The sequence below is a fragment of the Gasterosteus aculeatus genome, chromosome 6 (assembly GCF_964276395.1).
Source record: "Gasterosteus aculeatus chromosome 6, fGasAcu3.hap1.1, whole genome shotgun sequence".
NCBI classification, from domain to species: Eukaryota; Metazoa; Chordata; class Actinopteri; order Perciformes; family Gasterosteidae; genus Gasterosteus; species Gasterosteus aculeatus.
Genome location: NC_135693.1, coordinates 1,327,961 through 1,353,114, shown reverse-complemented (window position 1 = coordinate 1,353,114; position 25,154 = coordinate 1,327,961). Strand labels below are relative to the sequence as shown.

Sequence of the window (25,154 nt, the reverse complement as noted above, 5' to 3'; positions counted from 1 at the left end):
CCCTCCCTCTATGTCTCCCTCCCTCTCTCTCCCTCTCTCTCTCTCCCTCTATGTCTCTCTCCCTCTATGTCTCTCTCCCTCTATGTCTCTCTCTCTCTCTCTCTCTCTCTCAGCAGTAAAGACCCTCGCTACCTGACACACATCCACCTTTCTACTTGACCGCGCACACAGGAGGGCAGCGGCGTGTGTGTGTGTGTGTGTGTGTGTGTGTGTGTATTCTCCAGTGAGCCGCTGGCCTCTGGGTTAAAGGGCTGGGTGAACACACACACACACACACACACACACACACACACACTTCACTGAGATAAAACACAGGTTTAATCTTTGACACTGTGTCCAAACTGGCCTCTTTGCAGGTGAGGAGAGTCTCGTGGGGAGTGTGTGTGTGTGTGAGTGTGTGTGTGTGTGTGTGTGTGTGTGTGCGTTTGAGCTAAATGTGGAGGACAATAGCCTGAAGTGTGTGCACATGTAGTACAGTACGGGCTTCTTCTCTTTCTTCTTCCTGTAAGCCTCGACATTTTGCAACTGTATTTACTTTTTCAATTTCCACAAAGTAGATGGTGTGAGTTCTTTTTAAATCTGTGTCTCCAAGTTGGCTCATGAATACTATAAGAAAGGACACACGGTTTTGCTGCAGTTTGTACACTAAGTTTGTAAGTTGTTTCAGTGTCTCTTTTCAAAACAAAGATCATTAAAAATACAGAAAACCTTTTAAAAGTGGAGCTGGATGTCAGAACTAGAAAGGACTTGATTTATTCCCCCAGTAAACGTTGTAAACACCAGCTCATGGTCTCAGTCTCTAGTTTCTCTCCTATACAGCATCATGTTCATTTAGTTTACAATCACACGGACCAGGAACCCACCGTGATTGACAGGTTTCCACCACAGCGTCACTTCCAAACATCATTACTACGATCCTAATATAAACCAGTGTACTACTTCTACACACTCTACATACATCAGTCTGTACATAGAACACAAAAAACACTTTGTCATAACAGATGTTCATGAATGGAATTGTATCCCTCCAGAGTCCGTAAACATCCCAGAATTCCTGTTTCCAAAGCAGCACTCAGCTGTGATGGGACCTTCAATTGGAGGCATATTGACCTTTTAGGAATATTTACTGTGTAATGCAATTAAAGCACAAATGGATTTGGCCCACTGATCTTTTTATGCACCGTGTCAGCAGGCCAGTAAAACATACACACACACACACACACACGCACGCACGCACGCACGCACACACACACACACACACACGCACACACACACACGCACGCACCCCAGTCGGGTCCTGTGCTCATTTGTGTGTCCATGTTAAACATCTATAATCCTCCCTCCCTCGTGGAATCGCACACAGCCTCGAACGCACACGCAAGCGTGAACACACACACGTGCACACAAGCCCCTCGTGAGTGTGTGTCTGCCAACTCGCACGGCAGCCTGCCAGCAAAACAAAAAAAAGGGGGCTGTGATTGGGGTGAAGGCTCATCTACTGGATTCAGCCACACACACACACACACACACACAGTAACACACACACACACAGTAACACACGCACACACACACACACACTCACACACAGTAACACACACACACAGTAACACACACACACACACACACAGTACTGACCTAGTGGCGATTTAGATTAACAGGGTTAATTAGCTGAACACTGCACCACACTCTGGGGGGGGTCTCAGGTCTCAGGTCTCAGGCCGGGTGGGGGTCTCAGGTCTCAGGTCTCAGGCCGGGTGGGGGACTCAGGTCTCAGGTCTCAGGCCGGGTGGGGGTCTCAGGTCTCAGGCCGGGTGGGGGTCTCAGGTCTCAGGCCGGGTGGGGGACTCAGGTCTCAGGTCTCAGGCCGGGTGGGGGTCTCAGGTCTCAGGCCGGGTGGGGGTCTCAGGTCTCAGGCTGGGTGAGGGTCTCAGGTCTCAGGCTGGGTGGGGGTCTCAGGTCTCAGGTCGGGTGGGGGTCTCAGGTCTCAGGCCAGTGGGGGTCTCAGGTCTCAGGTCTCAGGCCGGGGGCCACGAGCTGCCACCATCCATGTGGGGGATGCGTTTAGCTGAAGGGATCAAACAGGTGAAGATGAGCTGCAGAACATTTTTCGGCCCACAGTGTAATAAGTTGTTAACGTCAGCTCCTCCTCACACTCAGCTGCCTGCTGTTCCCCCACAACAGGTACTGAGATGTGGCTGAGTGAAGGTCTGTGGGGGCCAAACCCGTCCAACGTGAGTGCTGGTTTGTGTATGGATCCGTGTTTCAGCCTCCAATCTCCTCTGTGTGCGTGAGTCATGGTGGTTTGTGTTACTCGAGTTGTTTAGTCTAAATGTACCAGCAGACTGTGAGAAAGATCTCTGCCGTTACACCAGTGCTCCCCGTGTCAGAGGCCCTGTTAAGGGCAGAAATGGGGGTCGGCAGCGCTGTGTGTGAAGATGCTGCTGCCTTGTTGAGACCTTCACGCACATTTAATGAGAGAAGAAAAGATACAAACACAATACACACGATGCACCTCTGATGAGCACATGATCCTGCTCTCACACACACACACACACACACACACACACACACACACACACACACACACACACAACTACAAAAATCCCTTTTTCCTTTCATCAGGCGTTTGACTAATAGTGAGAAGAATGGACGTCCTCTCGCTGCGCGTCAGTCCGTGTTGGGACACGTGAGAGAAGCTCACGGCCGCTGACAGCAGAAAACACCACCCGACCGAAGGTGTAGCGGCTGCCCTCCGTGTCAGCATGGTCGCTCTGGTGGGCGCGTCAGCTGTTGGCCACGCGCTCAGCCGCCGCATCGAGGCCTGTGAAGTAAAACGCTGCCGGTTTGATATTTAGCAGCTTTGTTATTTCTCTGCTGAGTGCAGACAGGAGCCCGTTGTTGCTGCTCCCCTTCAGATAAGCGTCCAGGATAAGTTCCCTCAACCCGTGTGACCCTGACAGGCAGCGCCAGACTTAATCCCCCGCCACACACGCACACACACGCACACGCACGCACGCACACACACACACACACTCCTGCATGCCTTCGTCCCCTCTGGCTCCTCGGCCTCCTATAAGCACACGTATAAGAGGTAAGAGAACAGTTAGGACACAGCAGTTAGTAGGTAACACACAGTACACACACTCACACACACACACACACACACACACACACACACAAATATGCAGAGCCATGTTTCAACTTGATTTACAGGGCTCAGCTGCATGGAATGGGACACAGGGAGAGAGAGGATGGGGGAGACAGGGAGAGAGAGGACGGGGGAGACAGAGAGAGAGAGGACGGGGGACACAGGGAGAGAGAGAATGGGGGAGACAGGGAGAGAGAGGACGGGGGAGACAGAGAGAGAGAGGACGGGGGACACAGGGAGAGAGAGAATGGGAGAGACAGGGAGAGAGAGGACGGGGGAGACAGGGAGAGAGAGGACCGGGGAGACAGGGAGAGAGAGGACGGGGGAGACAGGGAGAGAGAGGACGGGGGAGACAGGGAGAGAGAGGACCGGGGAGACAGGGAGAGAGAGGACGGGGGAGACAGGGAGAGAGAGGACGGGGGAGACAGAGAAAGAGGACGGGGGAGACAGAGAGAGAGGACCGGGGGAGAGTAGTTTACAGGTGGAGGATCTGGGAATAAGAGACAGGGAGCGATGGAATAAGTCTTCAAACAGAGCTGAAATGGAATCGGGGTCGTGGGTGAAGGACGTTTCATGTCCCGGGTTACAATACGTCCCAATAACAGAGGGGAAAGTTCTTCTATTGTTTGTCAATAAAGAAATATATATTTATAGCACACTTGATCGATCCTAAATACCCCCATGTGGAACGTTGAGGGGGAGCGTAACTGAGCAGCAGCGAGGTGTGTGGGTTATCGCTGTGACACACTACATTGTGACACGCGTGATTATTCTCACTGATGACACAGCGCTGTCAGTAACACCTGCTCTGCACGCCGACGTGAAGACACGGGTACCGATGTTACCACAGCATGTGTGGTCAATGTGAGACGCCGGGTCACATGGTCCTTTCACCATGAAGCTCACAGCTGATTGTGTTGACATGGACCATTCAGGGACGTTGACGCGAGTCTCCATTCAGAATGTGAAATGTGCTTCCGCTTGGTGGGAGGTCGTGTTTTTAGATGCAGCTTCACCGGATGGTTCAGGCGTTTAGAGGCAGAGGAGGGATCCGTCTACCAGGACGCGTGAGATAACTCGCGTGTGTGCAGAAGGAACATCACTGCTCCACGAGACACAGCGGAGACATGTGTGTGTAAAATGCGCTCAACATGACTCACATTGTCTGTGTGGACATGAGACACGTTTGGACGGGATTAGAGGGGGTTTGAGTTCGACAGTCTGTGTCTCTTTACCCCACATAAGAACTCCTCCGTCCTCCCGTGCAGAGGCCTGTGTTTGTGTTTCATGTCCAATTACAACCAAAAGTCAATGCTGACATCAGGTATTAGTCTCTCGTGTCCTTGTGCTTGTGTCGTTCTATTTGATATCAATACCTGCCATGTAATCAAGTCACTGAGAGGCAGTAATCTTAATCCCACTCCAACTGGGCTACGCCTCTTTTTTTAAACAGCTGAGGAATAACCGGTGTGTTAGTTTAACAAGCTTCACACTTTGAAAATGGAAAGAACGTCTGTAAAAGTGTAGAAGTGTTTCTTGTTCCTCGTTGATATAGTCCTTTGGTCAGAGAGCAACATGTGGACTCCACCGCGGGGGTCCGGGAGGGCGAGTCTGCCTCCCCGCGTCTCCTGGCGTCTCCTTCCGACCCGCGGCTGTATTTACGCGAACGGCCATTTCATCCAGCTTTTAATGGCAGATAAAATCACTTCCCAATCAAAACGCCCTCTCGTAATAGCTTTCCAGAGTTGTTTTGGAGCTGTTTGGGTTTTGGTCATTAGTGGACCGTGAGTGTGTGTGTGTGTGTGCGCTCATGAGTGTGTGCGTGTGCGTGTGTTTTGGAACCAGCTGAGTGGCGCTGCTTGGCCAACCCAGGTGGGATGAGGGTGGATTTGAGGTGTGGGTGGGGGGGGGGGGGGCAGCACTTAGGCCATACTGGGCCTGATGGGAATACCAGGCCCCACACCATTTTCTGAATCACTAATGGAGGATCTTTGGGCTCACGCACACACACACATGCATATACACACAACATACACCCACAAACTGCTCATCACACGTATGTTCCATCTACAGCGCCGGTCAAGGTCTGGACACATTTCCTCATTCAATGAGAGACGTTTGACTGGTTCTGTAGATTGAAAGAGCCGAGTACCAAGCCGCGCTCCTCCACTCAAACTACTGCGTGCGTTCTTTTTGTGTCCCCATCGAGAAAATAAATGACTACGTTCGCCTCAAGACATTTCATTTAAGAGTTATGGTTTTCCCGCCACTGCAGCAGCTGTAACGCACACTGCACGGGGGGCTGCAGGGGGGACGGAGTTCAGTGTGCGGAGACGCTGCTGTAAATCACACCTGGAACTTTCCATATTAGAAATAGATGTAGCGCCATCTTTGTTCTATTGGAATCACTTTAAGTGTATTTGTATCAGTTCTGTGATATGTTTGTTTTAATGATGCCTGGCCTCAATACACACACACACACACACGCACACGCGCACGCACACACACACTCACACACACACACACACACACACACACACGCACGCACACACCTTTGTTGCTTTTAACACTTCTCAATTATTTAGTGTGTTTTTTTGTCCTCTGCTGGGTGGCCTGAGCAGTTTGTGTGTGTGTGTGTGTGTGTGTGTGTGTGTGTGTGTGTCTTTCACCTGCATCACAAGTCCTTTATCCTTCGTCCACTGGTCACGAGCTGAAACCATGAACCATAAGTCAGAAGATACATTCTTCATATTTGGGCAATGTACAAATAATTATGTTTAGTGGTTATTTATAGTTTTCTTCTCTTTAAAAAGCATTTGTTACTTTTTCTAGAGGTTTTAATAAAGTCGATGCAATCAGCTGCACGGTGCCGAGCAGAATACTAACCTGGTGTCTCTGCGGTACAAAGCAGACGACTTTGCTTCCAGCGCACCGTGTTGCTCTTGGAGTGCGGGAGGATTTCCTTTGGCAGCGTCTCACGTCCCAGTCGCCTCACTAGCATGAATTCTGAGAGGCAGGTAGACTTCGTATTAACAGAGCCGCATATTCAGCTTTTGTTTGGGCTTCTCTCTCCCCGTCCTCCATTTACGCCTGTTGCTCCAGCCTGCCTTTAGTTCCTCCCTCCCTCCCGTAGGAGGAGGAGGGCTGGGGGCTGATGGGCTGGGGGCTGATGGGCTGGGGGCTGATGGGCTGGGGGCTGATGGGCTGGGGGCTGATGGGCTGGGGGCTGATGGGCTGGGGGCTGGGGGCTGATGGGCTGGGGGCTGGAGGGCCGAAGGGCTGGGGGCTGATGGGGCCGCACAGTGGTCGTTCTTTTTAGTTTATACTTCTATTGAATGTGTTTAGCAATGTTTTTAGTTTCTGTATTCATCCTGTAATTTTGTACACATTATGATACAATGAGCATTTTTATTAACAATTTGATAAATTTTCTGTATACTGGATCCTAGTGAATCTTTTTGCTTGCTCATCATAAAGTTTTAATTTGTTTTCTGAAGTTGTTTTTGTGTCAGGGTCGGGTAGGACACAAACGCAAAAACTCCAACAAAGTAAAAGACCAACGGGCAAAAACACACACACACAAACTGGGGAGAAAAATGCAGGTAGTAACGAGAGACATCCACACGGTAGACAGGGACATCCGTGACAAAGGACAATGACGCCAACAGTGACAAACAACACACACAGCTTAAATACACAAGGGAGGTGCAGGTGATTGGACACAGGTGGAAACAATCAGACAATCACAGGGGATGACGGGACCAGGCAGGAAGTGAAGTTACCCAGGGAGACAAGAAGCAGAAAACTACAAAATAAGAGAGGAAATAAACCCACACCGTGACATTTTGATTAAACACATCATTTTCTGTCTTAATATCATCTTTACCAGTTGAGTTTGTCTCTCAAATTTGAACATAATCGCTCTATTTTATAATTTATTATCCCTGCGAATGGGAGTCCTCTTTTGAACTGTGTTCTAAAATCAAGCCCCGGAAAGAAAATCACTAAATACACCCGAGACCCACTTGAAGATGAAGACTTCTTGAATTCTCATCTTTTTCTTGCAGCTTAAACTGTGTTTTTCCAACGGCGGACAGCGAGGCTGGGAGGCTGTTTGTGTTAAACGCAGGATGGCTTCCTCTTCCTCCTCCTCCCCCTCCTCCTCCTCCTCCTCTCTTTCACCACAAGTGAAAAACGGAGTCTGTCTATCGCTGATGGCTAATACTCATGAATCTGTATTAAATATGTCCTCCATCGATTGGCCATGTCTGATGAATACAATTAAAGAGACGGCGCTGAGTGCTTCCCACCTGGGAGGAGAAGATGGGGGATTAAACGAGCGGGGGGGAGGGAGGAAAAGAATAGGAGAGGCGAAATGGATTTGTCCAGCATCATCGTTTTCTTCTTCGGGAGACTCGCAGCTCGGCCACATGTTGCTGTCAATGTGTGTGTGTGTGTGTATCAAAAGTGTGTGTGTGTGTTTCTGTAGTTGATGTAGTTGATTCGTCTTCTCTTATTGTGGTCGTCTTGTGGTTCTCTTTTCTCTTCTCTCTCAGTCATTAGGAAGACAAGCGGCAGCAAAGGAAATGGTGATATCGGGAAAAGAGACGGAATCTGGAAACGAAAAACAAGGGATAGGAAATGGAGAGAGAGAGAGAGGGTGAGAGAGAGAGAGAGAGAGAGAGAGAGAGAGAGGGAGAGGGAGAGAGGGAGGGTGAGAGAGGGAGAGAGAGGGAGAGAGAGGGGACAGGCACCTGTATGCAATGTTGACGGACAGATGGAAGGATCAAACCAACTGGGTGGACGTTAGATAAAGAGAGGAAGCAAAGTGCTGTGTGTGTGTGTGTGTGTGTGTGTGTGTGTGCGCATGCATACGTGTGTGGGCCTCCGGCCAGCTGAGGTGTTTGCTCAGCTCAGAGTGATCTCCCACTGTGGTCACTGCAAGGCTCACACACACACACACACACACACACACACACACACACACACACACACACACACACACACACACACACACACACACACACACACACACACACACACACACACACACACACACAAGGGGACTGAATTGTCCTGCTTGGCAGCTGTTGCAGGTCCCCTGAGATCATTCAATATCAGACCGGCTTTGTGTATGAGTGTGTGTGTGTGTGTGTGTGTGTGTGTGTGTGTGTCTTCAGTGACCACTGAGAAAAATCTGCTTCCTCTCAGCGTGTGTTCTTGTTTCATCAGGCATGTGAGACACGAGTCTGTGTGCGTGTTTTCCCAGGAGAAATTAATAATACATTTTTGGTACGAACAAGTAGTTCAATTACCTAATTCTAATTTCTTAAAATGTGGTCATTTCCATTTCATAGATTCTTTTTTTCTTTAAATCAATAAATATCCTCGATATTTTCCTGCAATTTCAGCGTGGACCCACTTTAATGGGACACTAAAACTCTAATTATCTCATTGAAAATTTCTGCAAACCCCAGACAGCACATGTTGAACCCCAAAGTGAATTATTATCCAGGCATCTATGCAGAAACACATAACAGAACTATTGCTGGGCTGTGAAGTCATCGTTGTTGATAAAATGACAAATGGCAGCATACTTACATTAATGTCATACGACACCACTGACGTGCCTCACATGGTAGTTGTTTCCATTACTAAAATGCTCTTTACCAGGTAAACTGGCCACTTTGCACACGACGGAGCTCAAAGCTTCAGACGGAACCAGTGACACCGATGATGTGTTACTGTGTGCGTTCACGCACTGGATGCCTCCATTGCCAACTGGACAAGAACCTCAGATGTTTGGGGCGGACTGAGGAGAAACACAGCCTGGGAAGGTGTCATGAAGGCACCAAAACACACACAGCAGATGACCACGTGATGTTTACAGATACAAATATACACCCAGGACGTTTTTCTTTTGTTTTTGCCAGAACTCTGCTGCATCATGAAACCATATTTATTTCCCTAAATGAAGTTATCAAGGTGAAGACGAGGAGAGCAAACGTCTCCTGAGTTCGATAAAGGATGCAATCCATCAAATGCTCGGTCAGCAACGTCAAAACCAACCTGAAGGGACCGCGCGGAACCTGATTAAAGGGCAGAATCTGCAGATGCAGAGTAGAAAGAAAGTTTCTCCACACGCTGAGTCAGTCAGGATTGTGTGTGTGTGTGTGTGTGTGTGTGTGTGTGTGTGTGTGTGTGTGTGTCAGGAGCCATTCCCCCTCTCTCTCTCTCTCTCTCTCCTTGCATAAGTGTTGTTATTTGGATGCTCTGTAATTTCCCCGCGGTGGTTTTGGGTTAAGTGAAGGCCGTCCCTGCCACAGTGATTACTGGCCTTCCAAACGGTCAGAGGCACACACACACTGGGGCTTTGCTAGAGTGCGCTGGGATGCTTTCACAAAAGGCCGGTCCATTAAATGACATTCATAAACGCAGTTTAAGGGCCCTGGCAGTGTCATTAGAATGTACTTTACGAGGTACATGAGTATGTGTGCGAGTGAGTGAGGAACTGTGAGTGTGTGTGAGTAACAAAGTAAACCGTGCAATATGGCTACTATAAAGGATGTTTGAATGGACACACATACACACGCACACACAAAACACACACTAATGCATCTTGTGGAGTCTGTTCTAATGACACGGCCACTAGTGAGAGAGTTGCAGAAAGCACAGTCTGTATCCAGCGGGCGCTTCAAACACACAGACACAAGGTATTGATATATCCCTGTAACACACGCACACAGACACACAACCACAGGGACAGACAGTATTGATATTTTGTGCTCATCAGGCCAGACGACACACAGATACAGGCATGTTCTTGCACACGGCACGTGCACACCAGCATGCAATCAGACTGGCTCAACCGTCCATATTTCGTTTTTTAATCATTCAAATGTCTTTATAGTTTGTTTGTTGCTTCATAACCTTTTATTATTACTATTTTAATTACAGTTCATATTTGTTTTCCAGCATTCATTGCTTGACATTGAATATTCATGAATGTGACAACAGATCATAGGTGCTCGTACCTTGAGATGTTCTATCACGTTTCAGGTACAAACCGGAGCCAGCGATGCTGGTTAAGCTTTTTTTTAAATCTAATTTGATCAGGAATGTCTTTGATTTTAGTGGCAACACAGTGGGTGATGAGTTGATGGTGTTACAGCAAGTTGCACAAACTGAAATGCGAGTTCACACCTGTCACTAGTAATGGATTTGAAAAAGCCTTTCATCAAGATGAGGGATATGTTGAAAATTCAAATATACATTTTTTTAAACATATTAGAATATAAGTAAGAGTTACTCATATGTTGGGTAGTAAAATAAATGCTTGTTTTGGATAAATATAATCATACAAACAGGCAGACTAAACATTTACAGGGTCCTGGCAGCCCGAGAGTTCAGTATACTTCAAAGGAACGAGTTTTCAAACTTTCTCCAAGAGTGTCTTCTGCATTTGTTTTGGTTTTTGTCACAACGAGTGAAAAACTACTTTATTATCACAAGAACTCCAACTCAAAATGCCTAGTGCAAAACGCAGACGGGACGGGGACCAGGAACAAACACGGGAAAGACATTCAATGACACGACAAGGGACAAGAGACACACAGGGCTTAAATACACTGGGACGGTGCAGGTGAGTGGACACAGGTGGGAACTATCTGGGACACGGGAGACAATCACAGGGGAAGACAGGACAAGGCAGGAAGTGAATCTAACCCAGGGACACAAGAGGCAGGAAAATACAAAATAAGACGAGACATGACTATCTGAGAGTATTCTTGATTTGGCACAAACAGTGATGGAAGAAGTTGGGAGAGCAGGTTTGTCCTCCATCCAGAGGGTCACGCTCCGCTGGTCCACACGTGTTCTTGGGAAAGACTCTTTGACTACGATGTGTGGCAGAAGTTACTGACGGGCAGGTGTCACAGCGTGAGAGCTCTTGTCATCAGTATGAAACGCTGTGAATGATGACCAAGTAGTGTTGAAGCACGTTAACTGGTTGGAACACTAGAAAAGGGGAATAAAAGCACAGTCCACAATAACTTTAAAATATCAGAGATTGGGCTCCTGCCTCCTGTGACACCCTTTTACGTCCAGCCACGACATACAATGGCCGCTTATATTGGATTGTCTCCTTATTCATATATTGCGAGGTGCTTTTTGTAGTTTTGTCCAAACAACCATTCATAGGATTTCTATTCTCTTCTTGTACCTTTGAGGAAGTTGCTTTGATCTAGTCACATCTTCAGTAATAGAGGCTGATTTCTTCCATGACATGCTTTGCTGCATTCAGCCAAACAAACAGCTGCGGCTCCTTACTTTCCAATTATTAGCCATCCGGTTAATAAAAAAACTTGAGTGCAAAATAATTGCTGGTAAGAGGAGGATTTTGCGGATGCCATGTTTCTGGACTCCATCGGAGGTTATGGTGGACTTGGTTACATGCCAAATAGCAATTACAGGAAATTTCTTTTATGTATGCAACAATGTTCTTATATTTAGTTTTTGAACTTGTTTAAATGTGTTTTCCCGTTGATCCAACAGGGTTTTGAAACATGCAGGTCTGAATAAAAGACACGAAACCAGCCACAATTGGGCAGACACGGTTTTCACATGCCAACGCGGATACGACAAAGGGCCTTGGGGCTAAACTATGACGGACTGGGATTGAAGTTTAAAGTGTCCCGTTAGTGGGGGATGAGGGAGGGGGGACGGGGGGAGGAATGCTCCGGTGTCACAATGGAGTTACCAAAGTCCCTGTGTGAAAATCATTTTTCCTGCCATAGTTTGCTCCCAATGACATGAAAGCGATGTTATGTATTTAAGTAGGGCATCAGTTACAGTACAATTATGTTCATCTGATTGTTTATCAGCAAACACTCACACGAGTCACCGAAGATGTATTATAAAAGAGGGGGAGGAAGGCAAGGGTGAAAGCAACATAAACTAGCTCATTATCGCACAATGATTATCATCAGGTATGATTGTGAGATTATTGCTCATATCACATTCTGATAACTCCTACTAATTAGCCTCATTTAAATGGAAAACGACAACAGATTCAGCGAGTTCTTGATCAGGCATGTAAAGAAAAACAGTCCGGCTTTTGCATTGATTTTTTGCTACCGTATTACTGTTTTACATGTGTTTAATTTATTACTCCTGACTCATGCTTGCCATACACATATTGGAAATAGAAATACGAACCACAAATATTCTTTTCAGTGGAGGCTGGTGGAAAAATGTTCTAGGTAGAGCAATTGCCTGTCAATACGTACAGGTATCGCTATAAGATAAAGCGGGAGAATCAGGCGTAAGCTGTGATGTAAATACAAGGAGCAGATCCTGAAAGCCTGAGGCTCAGACCAAAATACCAAATTGTATTAAGGGACATCATCCCTCACTCCCAGTATGTCTACCTAATCCTGTTTTAGCAAGTCCCATTACCTCAATTACTATCATCTCAGCCAAGGACACCTCCAGAGAGCCGTGATGGCTGGAAGGAGAGGGGGACACGCTGAAGGAGGAAGCAAGCAGAGGGTCATTATAGTAAAAAGAAAGTAAGGGATGGTAAATGTAATATCGACGGAGACGGCGGATAGAAACACAGAAGGAAGGGAGCGGTACAAAGGAAAAGACATTGAGAATGTGTAGATGGATAGATGCAGCCATATTATACGTTTTGCCCCTAGCTGGTCCATTTTAGTTTTCCACCAAGTCAAATAGGAACATATTGGGGGCAATGCAGAGGTGCCCACACTTTATTCGGCCCGCTAGCTACTTTTCCGTCCACCCTGTCATGGCGATCTTGCTTTTCTAATGGCAGGCAGCCTGCCGGTACGGCCTTGGCCATAAAAAAGTTCATATTAATAAAAGGCATTATGACACATGAATTGAAAGACAGAGTTGTGTATTCACGCAACTTGAAGAGAAAAACGACTTATTTCTGCTTGTATAGTGTTGGCCGTCGGTCTTCAATGACTTTATTTTATCTCATATGAATATTTCCACGGATCAGAGCGCTACAATTCTTTTTGAGAGGCATGGACAGAGCCAGGGGAATTTGTTGCACCTCCCTGACACACACACACACAATAAGGTGACTTGAAACATGAACCAAGCTGGCTTACTGCCTCCATCTCCCATCTCGCACCACATAAGTGTTCAGGCAATGCCCTTGGCTTAACAGGACTTAATGTGTGTGCTTGTCACTGTAGCATGGCCGGTATTGAGTTGTAGGACATTTGTGGAACTGTGTGTGTGTGTTTTCTCTAGAGTCTCACTAGTGGCTGTATGGCTTTGACATTTACCCCAGGTAAAGAACCGGATGCTATTATTTACACCCGTCATCCCGCCCTCCTCTCTCCTGTCTTTTCCCTACTTAACATTCCGGCTGTATCCAAAGTTAAAACGTTGCAGCAGGTATTTGTCCCCTCTGTGTAAACCAGGGGGATTATTTCTTTCTTACTTTCTTTCCCTTACTCCAACTATCCATCTTCATCGACCATTCTGCTCTCTCACTTCATTTTTCCACCTCCCAGTGGTGAAGAGTTTGCCTAATGAAGTGGCTGATGGGAGTATATTACAGAGAGACAGACTGTAGCGGTCGCCTACTCTAAAATCCATTAACCTTACAGTTTCAATCAGTGCGCAGACAAGTCTGAGCGCAGAGTCAAAAAGGAGCGTATTAGCTCAAGAGTCTTTTTCCCACATCTGAAAAACCTTCCTTCTTTTGCTCTGTGCTCATCGTGCCGTCAACTTTCTACGCATAACTTTTGCTTCCATCAATTCACAGTATTTTCCTGTGTGAAGCCGATGTGTTTGAATGTGGTGGACGTCGCCACGTGAAGACGCAGCGCTTCTCCCTTTCAACTCATCCATTTCCATCCTCGTATGAACAACCCACTTAGGACAATTTCTAAAGGGGGTTTGATTGGAGTCAACCATGAGAATCTGTTTTTAGGGGGAGGAAATCAAGGATCAATAGAACTCTTAAAACAAACCCTCACGTTACCGCTTGTCATTAGTTGTACACCAATTACAGGAAAAGTCGCCCTCGTTGTCTCGTGGGGTTTTCAACTCGAAAGCTCGATTGTATTGTATTGTAAAGAATATTAACAAAAGTAGTAGTGGTGTCAAGAACAGTAATACTACTACTAATAATAATGACAGTAGCAGCGGAGGTCGGGCGGGACAACAAACATGTCCAGATTTAACCACCATCCACCTGTGAGCAGGGAAAGAAGAGACTTCAGGGAAGAAGCTGAGTCAGTAATACATGACATTACAAGACTACCAATTATTAAAGGTGACAGAGATCAGACTCTCACTTTAGTGAAAGAGACATTTTCAAAAATAAATAAAAAAATATTTTTTGGGTTAAAAGACGACCACAAGTCCTGTCGGTCAATAAAGAAGTTGTTGAGAGAACAGTTGTTTACAGAGGGAAAAAAAGAATAAATAAATGGGTCTGCTGAATTCTGATAATTCAAGTTCATTTCTGCCGATTTTAATGATCCGTAATTGAGTTGCCTTTCCTGTCGGTTATGGGGACTAAGCATGTGGTGCAGAAAGACAGACAGGGACGACCGGATGAAGGGTCAAAAAAGGGCAGGACTCATCTATACCTGAGCAATGAGCAGACTCTAGTTGATGGAAAAACAAAATCACACTTAAATATAGTCCTTGTGAATAAAATGTATATTGTACGCACACTCATACTCAAATACTCCTCTAGCAGATATGTGGTGTGTTTTCTGTCCCACTACAAACTCTTTGACTCTCTCTCTCAGGCTATTAGGGGTAACTTGCAGTGTGCAGATGTATAAAGCTACCATGTAAACCATGACACCAGTTTGGTATCACTGATAACTGGTCATATCCGTTTTTCCAATAATTAGCAAGTGATTGGTCCCATTTTTTGTAATTCTTATTAAAACCCTTATAAGAACCCATTTGACTGTGAATGGTTTGTTCTGGGATTTATTGTTCGTGACAGATTATGGAAAAATTGCCAAGAAAAAAACCCCAGAGATAAATATCAACAATACTGATCATTTGTGGGATTTCCGTTTTTTTTTCGGCGATCGCCACCGAGATAAAAGCTGAAATGTAAACTAACGGAACAAAATCTAACCTGTTACTTTTAGTGCGCAGTGATACGGAACGTCAATGTGAACAGCAACCGTACATCATCGCTGAATAATGCGCCGTGACTCACAACAAACCAATCAGAGCGCTGGATTTCATCTACCCGTATTGTAATATTTATTATATATAGCAACATTTGACAGGTTTCGAAATAAGTGTTAATTTTGTTTTCAAATAAGAAAATGTATCTACCCCCGCCTCAAACACAAACTTTCACATATCAGCTTGAACTACAATTTGAAATTTAAATATTTAGAAAACATTTTCCACAAACTTCAGAAAAGTATTTTTGGAAACAATCTTAGTCAGTTGTGGGTGGAGCAGGTACAGTACGAGGTAATAGGCCTGAATGTCAGCATGCACCCGTCACTGCTGGCAGCGCTTAAAGGGACACGTGCCAATATTCAGCCAGCTCTAGTTCTAGTGCTCTGTTCAATGCCCTGAACATTTAGTTAATTTACAACGTTTATGGTGATATCAGGAACATGTAAACTTCATATTTAGTCCAATATATTTTTGTTTGACCGTTTATTTATGTTTGAATTTGCTTAATAGTGGAATAGTGGCTTTGAATGGCGAAGAAAGGGTGTTTGTCTGTCATCTAATCTTGTAAACGAGCTGATGGCCGTCCTTTCAGTCCCCTAATGAGATTACATGTGCGCTATGGGCCCCCCCCCAAAGGTCATCAGTGCATAGGCCATTAAAAGAAATTATTGTTTAAAATGTTCCTCTCATTGCTGTCTGAAAATGACTTCTCCATTCCTCATGAAGAAAGAAGCTTTAAGGCCGACTGAAGGGCTTGTTTTCCCTCTCCGGTTGAAGCCTAAATGTTTTTACACCTCTACTGTTTCACCCACCTCGGGCTTCTGGGGAATTCTGTTCTCTCTGTGCGATTGGGGGATGTCAGTGGAGTCCTCTGCCTTGGTCTTCACAGTATGAACATTCACACAAAGGAGAATATGACTACAACATATTTGTACATCAATAAACTTACACACATTAGATTTTTCTTTTATGTGGCCAATATCTCAAGCAGTATATACAGATCGGGTTCTACCTTGAAATAATGAATCACAAGGTGTAATCTTGATATTGTAATTTGTTTTATAGAGGCCTTTATGTATATTTGCTCTTGATACAGAAACAAAGGAGTAGTTCAAAAGTGTTGAGAGAGGCAACAAAGAAGAGTCCTTTGTTGCCTCTCCTACTTGTGAGTTTATCAGTGAGCCTCTGTTTGGGTGGATCAGTGGGAAGTGGTAGTCCGATGGGACAGCCCTGTTTCTTTGTTCTCCTGCTGACAATAGAGGACTCACAGTCCGTCTAAAGGGAGAAATGATGTCCCAGAGCAGTCTGGGAGCAGAACAAATGCACTCACACACTAACACAGACTACTTCTCACATGCTTCTCATGTGGGGCATGACCTCAATAACAGCTACTGTTGTATTTGTAAAGCCCTCAACACCATGCGCCGACCCCTCTAAAAGGCACTAACAGTTAGGCCGAAGGATATAAATGAAAAAAATTGGTTCAGCCATGTTGAAAAGAGTTGTCCTTTCTGGACTGCATTCTGTATGTTTGTATGTTTATATTTGCATTTATCGCTGTAAATCTTCTATTTTTTAAGTAATTCCCATGTTATAGTTGTTTTAATATATATTTGAGATACAATTCCTCCTAACGCAAATCTTTCTTCTCTTCTCCCATCAGGTAAGGAGGAGCCAAGCACCTATACCTGCACCACATGTAAGCAGTCATACGGCAGCGCCTGGTTTTTGCTGCAGCACGCTCAGAACACCCATGGCTTCCGTATCTACCTGGAAAGTGCACACGGTAGCCCCCTCATCCCGCGTATGGGTGGGCCATCGTCACTGGGTGGAGGTGCAGATTGCCCTTCACACCCTCCTCTCCCTGGCCTCCACCTGCCTCCAGATGCAAGCCCCTTCAACCTCCTCCGCATGCCCGGGTCGGGCTCAGGCGGAAGGGACAGCGTTGGAATAGGATGTGGAATTGGTGCCATTGGCGCTGCTGGTGGTGGGCATCCTCAGCGATTCCCTCCCACACCACCCCTCTTCAGTCCCCCTCCAAGGAACCACCTGGATCCACACCACCTAAGCCCAGACGAGCTGGCACTTGCAGCCCACCACCCGAGTGCCTTTGACAGGGTGCTGCGCCTAAATGCCCCTTTAACCCTGGACCCGCCTCCAACAATGGACTTCTCTCGACGGCTACGGGAGCTGGCAGGAAACAATTCAGGGTCCACTCCTCCGCTATCCCCCAGCCGGCCGAGCCCCATGCAGCGCTTGCTCCAACCATTCCAGACAGGAGGAGGAAGTGGAAGTGGAGGAGGAGCAGGGGGCAGCAAACCTCCATTTCTTGCCACCCCACCCCCTCTCCCAGGCTCCATGCAGTCACCTGTGGGCTCTCAGACCACTCCTACCACCCCTCTGCCCTCAGCGGGCGCAACACCCTCCTCCACCACTCAGTTAAAATCAAAGTGTTGTGAGTTTTGTGGCAAGGCCTTTAAGTTTCAGAGTAATCTCATAGTGCACCGGCGCAGTCATACAGGAGAGAAGCCGTACAAGTGCCACTTATGTGATCATGCTTGTACACAGGCCAGCAAACTGAAACGCCACATGAAGACACATATGCACAAATCCTCCTCGCCGAATACAGGCAAGTCAGAAGATGGTCTCTCCACAGCCTCTTCCCCGGAGCCTGGCACCAGCGAGCATTTGGGCAGCGCAAGCAATGCCCTTAAATCAGTGGTGGCCAAGCTGAAATGTGAAAATAACCGATTGCTGCGTGAGAATGGGGAGGAGGAGGAAGAGGAGGAGGAGGAAGAGGAAGAAGAAGAGGAAGAGGAGGAGGAAGAGGAAGAGGAGGAAGAAGAGGTCGAGGAGGAAGAGGATCAGAACAGAGAGAGGGCCGCTAGGAGAAACAACAATAGCTATCACTTTGGTATGAACCTCGAAGCAGCACGTCACCATGAAAACAATGGAGGTATCGGGAGCCGACTGGGAGGAGTTGCTGATGAGGGTTCCATCCCTCGCTCACTACCGGAGGTGATGCAAGGGATGGGCCTGGCCGCGAGCATGCACCACTTCAGCGAAGCCCTTAGCGCACACAAACGAAATGCCATGATCAAGGAGAACCACCTGCACCACCACCTCAACCAAGACCATCACCACATTCGTGAAATGTGTGATGGGGACTCAGTGTTGGAGACGGATCGCGGGGCCGAGGGCTCAGTGTCGACGGTCAACGGGCGGGGAGCTTCTCCCAACGAATCGGCCTCTGTCGGTCTGTCTAAAAAACTGCTTCTGGGGAGCCCCACTCCACTAAGTCCTTTCTCTAAACGTATCAAGCTCGAAAAGGAATTTGACCTGCCCACTCCCACAATCCCTAACACGGAGAATGTCTACTCCCAGTGGCTGGCCGGCTACGCGGCCTCACGACAACTCAAGGATCCCTTCCTGAACTTTGGGGACTCCAGACAATCGCCCTTTGCCTCTTCGTCCGAGCATTCCTCAGAGAACGGCAGTTTACGTTTTTCCACTCCTCCGGGGGAACTGGACGGCGGTATGTCGGGCCGCAGTGGTACAGGCAGTGGGGGCAGCACACCACACCTTGGGGGTCACGGGCGGCCCACTTCCAAGGAAAGCCGTAGGAGTGATACTTGTGAGTATTGTGGCAAAGTGTTCAAGAACTGCAGTAACCTGACAGTACACCGGCGCAGCCACACAGGGGAGAGACCATACAAGTGTGACCTGTGCAATTATGCTTGTGCCCAGAGCTCCAAACTTACTCGCCACATGAAGACTCACGGTCAGGTGGGCAAAGACGTGTACAAGTGTGAAATTTGTAAGATGCCCTTCAGTGTCTACAGCACCTTGGAGAAACACATGAAAAAATGGCACAGTGACCGTCCCATGAGTACCGAAATAAAGTCAGAGTAGAAGGCCGAACTATGGGACCTTTCCCCCGCAGCTATGTCCGCCATTAGTCCCTTGTTTATGCCCAGCCCCCTGTAGAATCGCCCCAACCCTAACACTCCACTTTCGCCAGTCTGGTGGAAGCTTAAGACCATGTGCTCTGCACCAGCACACTCAGTTTTCATTACCCATCGAATGCATGATCTGTATAGGGGCAATACTCTTGCATTGAAGCGAAACTTCGAGCCTTTCTCTTGTGCAATAATTTACATGTTGTGTACTATTTTCTTTTTTGAGTTTTCCTTTTCCATTTTTAAGAATTAGTCAGCATGCATAGTATGTTTTTGCTAACAAAAAAAAGAAAAGAACTTGTCCCTGGTTGGTTAGTTGTTGAGTAAATGTGTTGCTGTTTTTCTCTTGTTCAGTTTTTTTTCTTTTTATTCTTCAAAAAGAGATAAAACAAGATACATCCATGCTGCATACATTCTGTGACACATATCATGTACAGTTTTGTTTTGTAACATGGAAATTGAACAGTCTGGGACTCGACCCTCGACCCATCCTGATCTTTAAAAAAGACAGCACACGGGGTTAAAAAGAAGACGAAAGAAAACCATGCATTTGCTTGACGACTACACTGAAAGTAATAACAGCCTTCAAAATTCTTTCAAAAAGACAAGGGTGTGCTCAGAATTCAATTTGTACTATCATTTGGAGTGCCTTTGATTTCTCTAGACTGCATTGGCCATAATCTTATCTGGTATAAGTTTGGGGTCACATTAGATCAAGCTTAAAGGTTTAAGCGACCCAGGAAAGGTCCTTGCATCAAGCACCTGACTGCTCAAATGGACTGTGACAATTCACGATGAAACATCAGAGAATTCTCCTTCATCATCATTTAGCTACCTATTACATATTCAATAGGCTATCTTTGATATGTGGATTTCATGGCAAGCATGGTGCAAACAGTATTGTGTATATCTGAATTATTTGTAGTTTTGTTCCCGGTTAGGAGGTACTTTTGTGATAAAGGTAATGTGTAATGTACAATCCTGAACTTGAGGGATACAGCACATGGCTGAGGAGGGTGTCAACGCTGGTTTGACACGTCGGCGTGTGGAACAATGCATAAAGTAATATATGAACTCCAAAGGAGGCTGACTTTATTTGAGAGCATTGAACTAACTTCCAGCTAGACAGACAGAAAGCTACACAGAACTGGAAGCTGACCAGATACTAAGGCGACCTGAGGCAATCTCTTCCACTTAACTCTTTTTTTTATCAACACAGGGTTATTAACCATGAATTGCAGCAAAAAAAATACAGAATTGCAATAAAATATCTACTCCATGGCTCTTAAAAAGAGTGAATGTGATAATTATAATCAGTATGCATAGGCTAACGCAGGGCACACTTGTATTGTCTGCTGTTGCTTTTTAACCCAAAAGAGGAGTTTTTCCCCTGTTGAGTTTCATTCAAGCTGTTCACATTCAAGCACACGTCACACTGCCTGAGAGTAAGAACCGACATCCCTCTTGCGTTTTACCACAATGATGCAATGTTGCTCTCGTGGGTTGAGTCTGAAGGTCAGATTTTTCACTTATAGAACATGAAATGCACTGTTTCAATTTTCCCAGTTTACAAGTTTACGCCGAAGGGAAAAACACTGTTGGAATGCTGTCAGATGACCAGAGTCCCTTTGTCAAAAGCAGTAAAAGATGAGACACATGATCTGTTGCCAGCAACTCCACCCTCATAAACCTTGACCTTTGTACCCTCGCCGTTACATCTTTCACCATGTGTCAATTTGTTACCCGTAGAAAGCCCAGTGTTTAACACGGGCTGAATATTCACCCCGTTGCCACGGCCTGTAAAATGAAGGTTTGTTACATCAGTAAGCGATGCTCCTGTATGGTCCTTTGCCACAGAACAATGAAACACTTTTTGCTGGAGCTCTATTGTGACTTTGAAATCTACACCTGAAAGTCTATAGACGTTGTTGGCTAGACAACAGACACTCAATCTGCTTTTGTATTAATCTTCCTTTAATTCTAGATATAAAAATAAACGTTTTTTTTCCAAAACCACATCACCATCTTTTAGGGGGACTAAGTTTTGTTGTCGTTTCTATTCCTCAGCGTCTTGGTGGCGTTCAAGACTCGGATCACAGTATATATGAAATGATAAAAAAAAAGGTGAAAAAACAAACAAACAAAAAAATCTGTGATGGTTTTGTATTTTATTTTGCCTTGGCTCTTCACAGCTCTTCAGGTTGAAATACAATTTGCATTGGGGAAAGGATTAAGATTATATATGAATATATAATAAAGAACTTAAAATATAGGAAAATGCACATTCATGTCGGTTCCTATACTTAAACACATTTATGGTCTACTTTTTCTGTATTTCTAGAATTGTATTTGAATTCAATGTTCACTTAGAGTAGGCACTATAGTATTTATATTGAGGCTTGTATTTTTAACTGTTGCTTGTTCTCTCTAAAGGTATTTACCATACCTTTTTTTGGTAGTGGAAAAAAAATGCCAAGCTGCCACGGTATATTTTTTTAATTTGGCAGGATAATATAGTGCAAATTATTTGTATGTTTAAAGAAATAAATGGAAAACCCACAAAAAAAGCTAAAGTATGTGGCACTGGGAGGCATCACGGGCCATCAGATGGCCGTGGTTCCCCGTCCACAGAGGTGGTTGTACATATCTTCTTTGTTTTTTTTTGGTTCGGACCTCCTTCCCCCCCTGCTGCCATTCTTGTATGCAGTAATGCAAGCTGACGTCGGCCTGTTCTGTCGTGTGCTTCTGTCTCTCTCACCCCTCCCACCTGACTACATTCCAACATCAAGAAGAGAGGAAAAAAAAGAAAAGAAACGTCATATGCAGTACATGGATTACGAAAACAAGCGTAAAAAATAAATACATTTAAAAAATAATTTAATGTTTTGCAGTTTTTTTTATTGCCAAATACTAAATGATGCTTTATATTTAGATTGGGTTTACTTTCATATGCAAAGCATATTTAAAAATGACCCGGAGGGAGACGAGAAGCCTGCTTGAGTTGAGACTTTTTTGTAAATGGCAATGCAGAATATTTTGTTATCAGCCTTTTCTATTTCTATTCTGAGAGTTTGTTGTTTGTTGTATCTTAAACTTGAACGTTATCTTTTAGTATGGGAGTTACTATTTATTATTACCGTATGCTCAAAACAGAGACATGGAATGGATCTTTTGTTTTGGCGTCCTTTCGTTTATTTTTGTTATAATATAATTTTGCTTTATTTTATTTAAGCCTAGCTCTTTCTGTTCTACTTTTAGGGTCCCTGTTCAGTTGTTTTGGGAAAACCACTGTCTGTGTTTTCTGGCAGATGTCTGCATCACCTGTTCACACACCCATTTTGTCCCTTTATCGAAAAACAATTAATAAAAAAAATGAAAGTATAATGGCACTTGTCGCTTATCTCCACTGTGTGTTAAATCGAGTGTGTTTGTGTGTGTTTGCACAAGTACATATTCTGCTACTCCCCCAACTCACCTCGAGTTCACATTCAGTCTACGGCAATATATTACTCAATGCACTGAGTCATGCTACTCCCAAACGAGGCTACTGATTGGATGACAAGCGGTCAGCGGACTAATCACTACAGTCTAATCTCTAGTGTTTTGTGTTTGTTGTCAAACAACAACAACCGAAATGCGTAAAAATGATCATATTGTAGAAATCATACACGGACCATCACTTTGGATCTGCTGAGGTTCCCCGAACAAGGGAAGTCAAGCCCAACTTGTGCTGTAGAAGGCTGTGCCCAGCTGTGACGGGATGCACCGACACACTAGGTTCCCCTCCAGCAGAGTGTAGGCAAACAGTGGCAATATATGCTCATTCCATTGGTGGTGCCCTTTCACAATAAACCTCCACATTCGGTAGTGATTCAGGGTTTAGGCAACAGAAGAACCGATGTCAGGTTGTTGTGAACCAGCTACTGTAGTCACTACAGCGTGTGACGAACACGTGATTCAGTCTCACATGACTGACGACACTCACGACTCAATAAACTTAACAAATGCTGAAAACAAGTTTACTTTCGGACACCACCGGACGTCTCAGACGAGGGTTGTTTGTATGTTAAAACCATCCACCACAAGCATTAGTCTGAGTCGCATTGTCTTTCCGTGGGGTTTATAATCGAGTTAGTAGAATGTCAGGTAAATGACGTACAAAGCTGAGGGCCACTGGCCAGCTGGCAAAGAAGGATGCTGCTGAAAAATTATTCGGATCTCTGAAAAACTCTGACAAATGAAACAAATCAGCACAATATTTTTTTCTTTCACTGTCTATCTTTCTGTTATAAATTCATTGTGTTATAAACCCACGAAGCCTTCAGACCTTTTCTGCTTTACTGGGTCTCCACTGTGCTGGTTTATGTGAAAGGCATAATGCATTTGTCACCGTTGTAAAATCTATACAACCTGACTCCCCCGTAAACCCCTGTGGATTTGTCTTCGGCGTAGACAATAAAATATTCACCAAAGAGAAAGCGTGTTTCCATGCTTTGGCTTTGGTCACCGTATGGCCTTGGCGCAGCAGTGTTCCAATACAATCCAGATAAAAGAATGGAATGTAAGTTTGTGCAAGTGTGTGTGTTTTGTCTGTCTTTCATCCCACTGAGTGTACTTTGGTACCAGTGTACAAACTGTGGCACAGAAGTGCGTTTTTGTCTTGGCCAGCTTGTGTGTATTGGAAGGAGGTACTTGTATGCAGTGGTTTCAAACACACTGACCACTGCGATCTATAGGAACTTGTTGCAAAGTGAATGGCTCTTACTGTAATGGACGCTCGTGAGGAATTACTTTGCACATATAATGGCCACAAGGCCAGTCCAGCATGGAAAAAGAAAAAATGCAATTAAAGCCTGTAAAGAAATAACGTAATGTCCATTCACCGCCTCTGACCACAACACGTTTATAGGCCCTTGGGTGGTAGTTAAGACACTGATTTAAGAACCGCAGAACGAAACTACGTTCATTGGAGGTGAAAATGAGGTTTATCTCTGACCTGTTACCAATTCATGGTGGCGAAGCCTTTTGATCAACTTGAATGGGCTTAATACGGTTAGTTGAACCATTAACCAAATATACAGAATCACTGCGGAACTTGTTTTTTGTGGGTCTGATTTTTCATGATTTCTTACGTTTTAGGGCTATAACTCAAAGGTTAAGGGTCGGATTTGTCTCTCTTGATGGGTTACCCAACGTGGTATTTCCAGATCCATCTGTGTTGGTTTAAAACCTGTTGGTCCACATCACCGGATTGAATTTAAATTCAAATTGAAGTACTTTCTAACATCCTTTGGACAATTATAGACCACAAATTGAATTATTTTAGGTGACACATCTGCTCCTGAAGGCAAGTCGATGCCGGCTTCGCTCCAGGTGTGACTACACGCGGTGCTGTTCATAGAAAACCAAACTGTGCCGCTATTATACATCCCTGTACAATCAGCAGGGGCTGTTTAATACCCCATCCGATTTTACTGTATTATTATCAAAAAGCCCAAACTAAAAAACAAAAATACAACTTCAGTAAACGCCAAATACAACAAGAGAGGACCATCACCAACTGAATGTACCAATTAAACCTGTGTTGAGAATTGTATTTTAACTTAAAATAAATGCAAAATAATACACTCGGCATGAATGTAACAGAGAAGTAAAAAATTACAATTACCTTCTATTCTTTGACAGAAATTCTTTAAAAACTACTACCAGTAACAACAGCTGTTGTGGATATAGAACATTAACATTAACAACAAAGGAGGTGATGGTGTCAGCAACAGTAACTATTACTAATAACGACAATAGCAGTGGGTGTCAGGCAGGACCACTGCAGGAACAACTACGGT

The 25,154-nt window shown here is 45.2% G+C and overlaps 1 protein-coding gene and 1 long non-coding RNA gene across 2 annotated transcripts in view; both read left to right on the top strand.

The window, feature by feature from the left end:
• The window catches only part of LOC144409481 (uncharacterized), a 69,030-nt gene extending 46,338 nt beyond the window's left edge, over nucleotides 1-22,692 (top strand). Inside the window, exon 2 of the long non-coding RNA XR_013467939.1 lies at nucleotides 22,583-22,692. This is a non-coding gene — a long non-coding RNA (uncharacterized LOC144409481). The remainder of the gene's footprint in view (nucleotides 1-22,582) is intronic.
• bcl11aa (BCL11 transcription factor A a) overlaps nucleotides 1-22,692 on the top strand; it is a 40,863-nt gene extending 18,171 nt beyond the window's left edge. Inside the window, exon 3 of the mRNA XM_078104579.1 lies at nucleotides 17,016-22,692. Coding sequence (XP_077960705.1) covers nucleotides 17,016-19,264 — 2,249 coding nt within the window. The 3' untranslated portion in view covers nucleotides 19,265-22,692. The remainder of the gene's footprint in view (nucleotides 1-17,015) is intronic.
• Nucleotides 22,693-25,154: the final 2,462 nt, after the last annotated feature.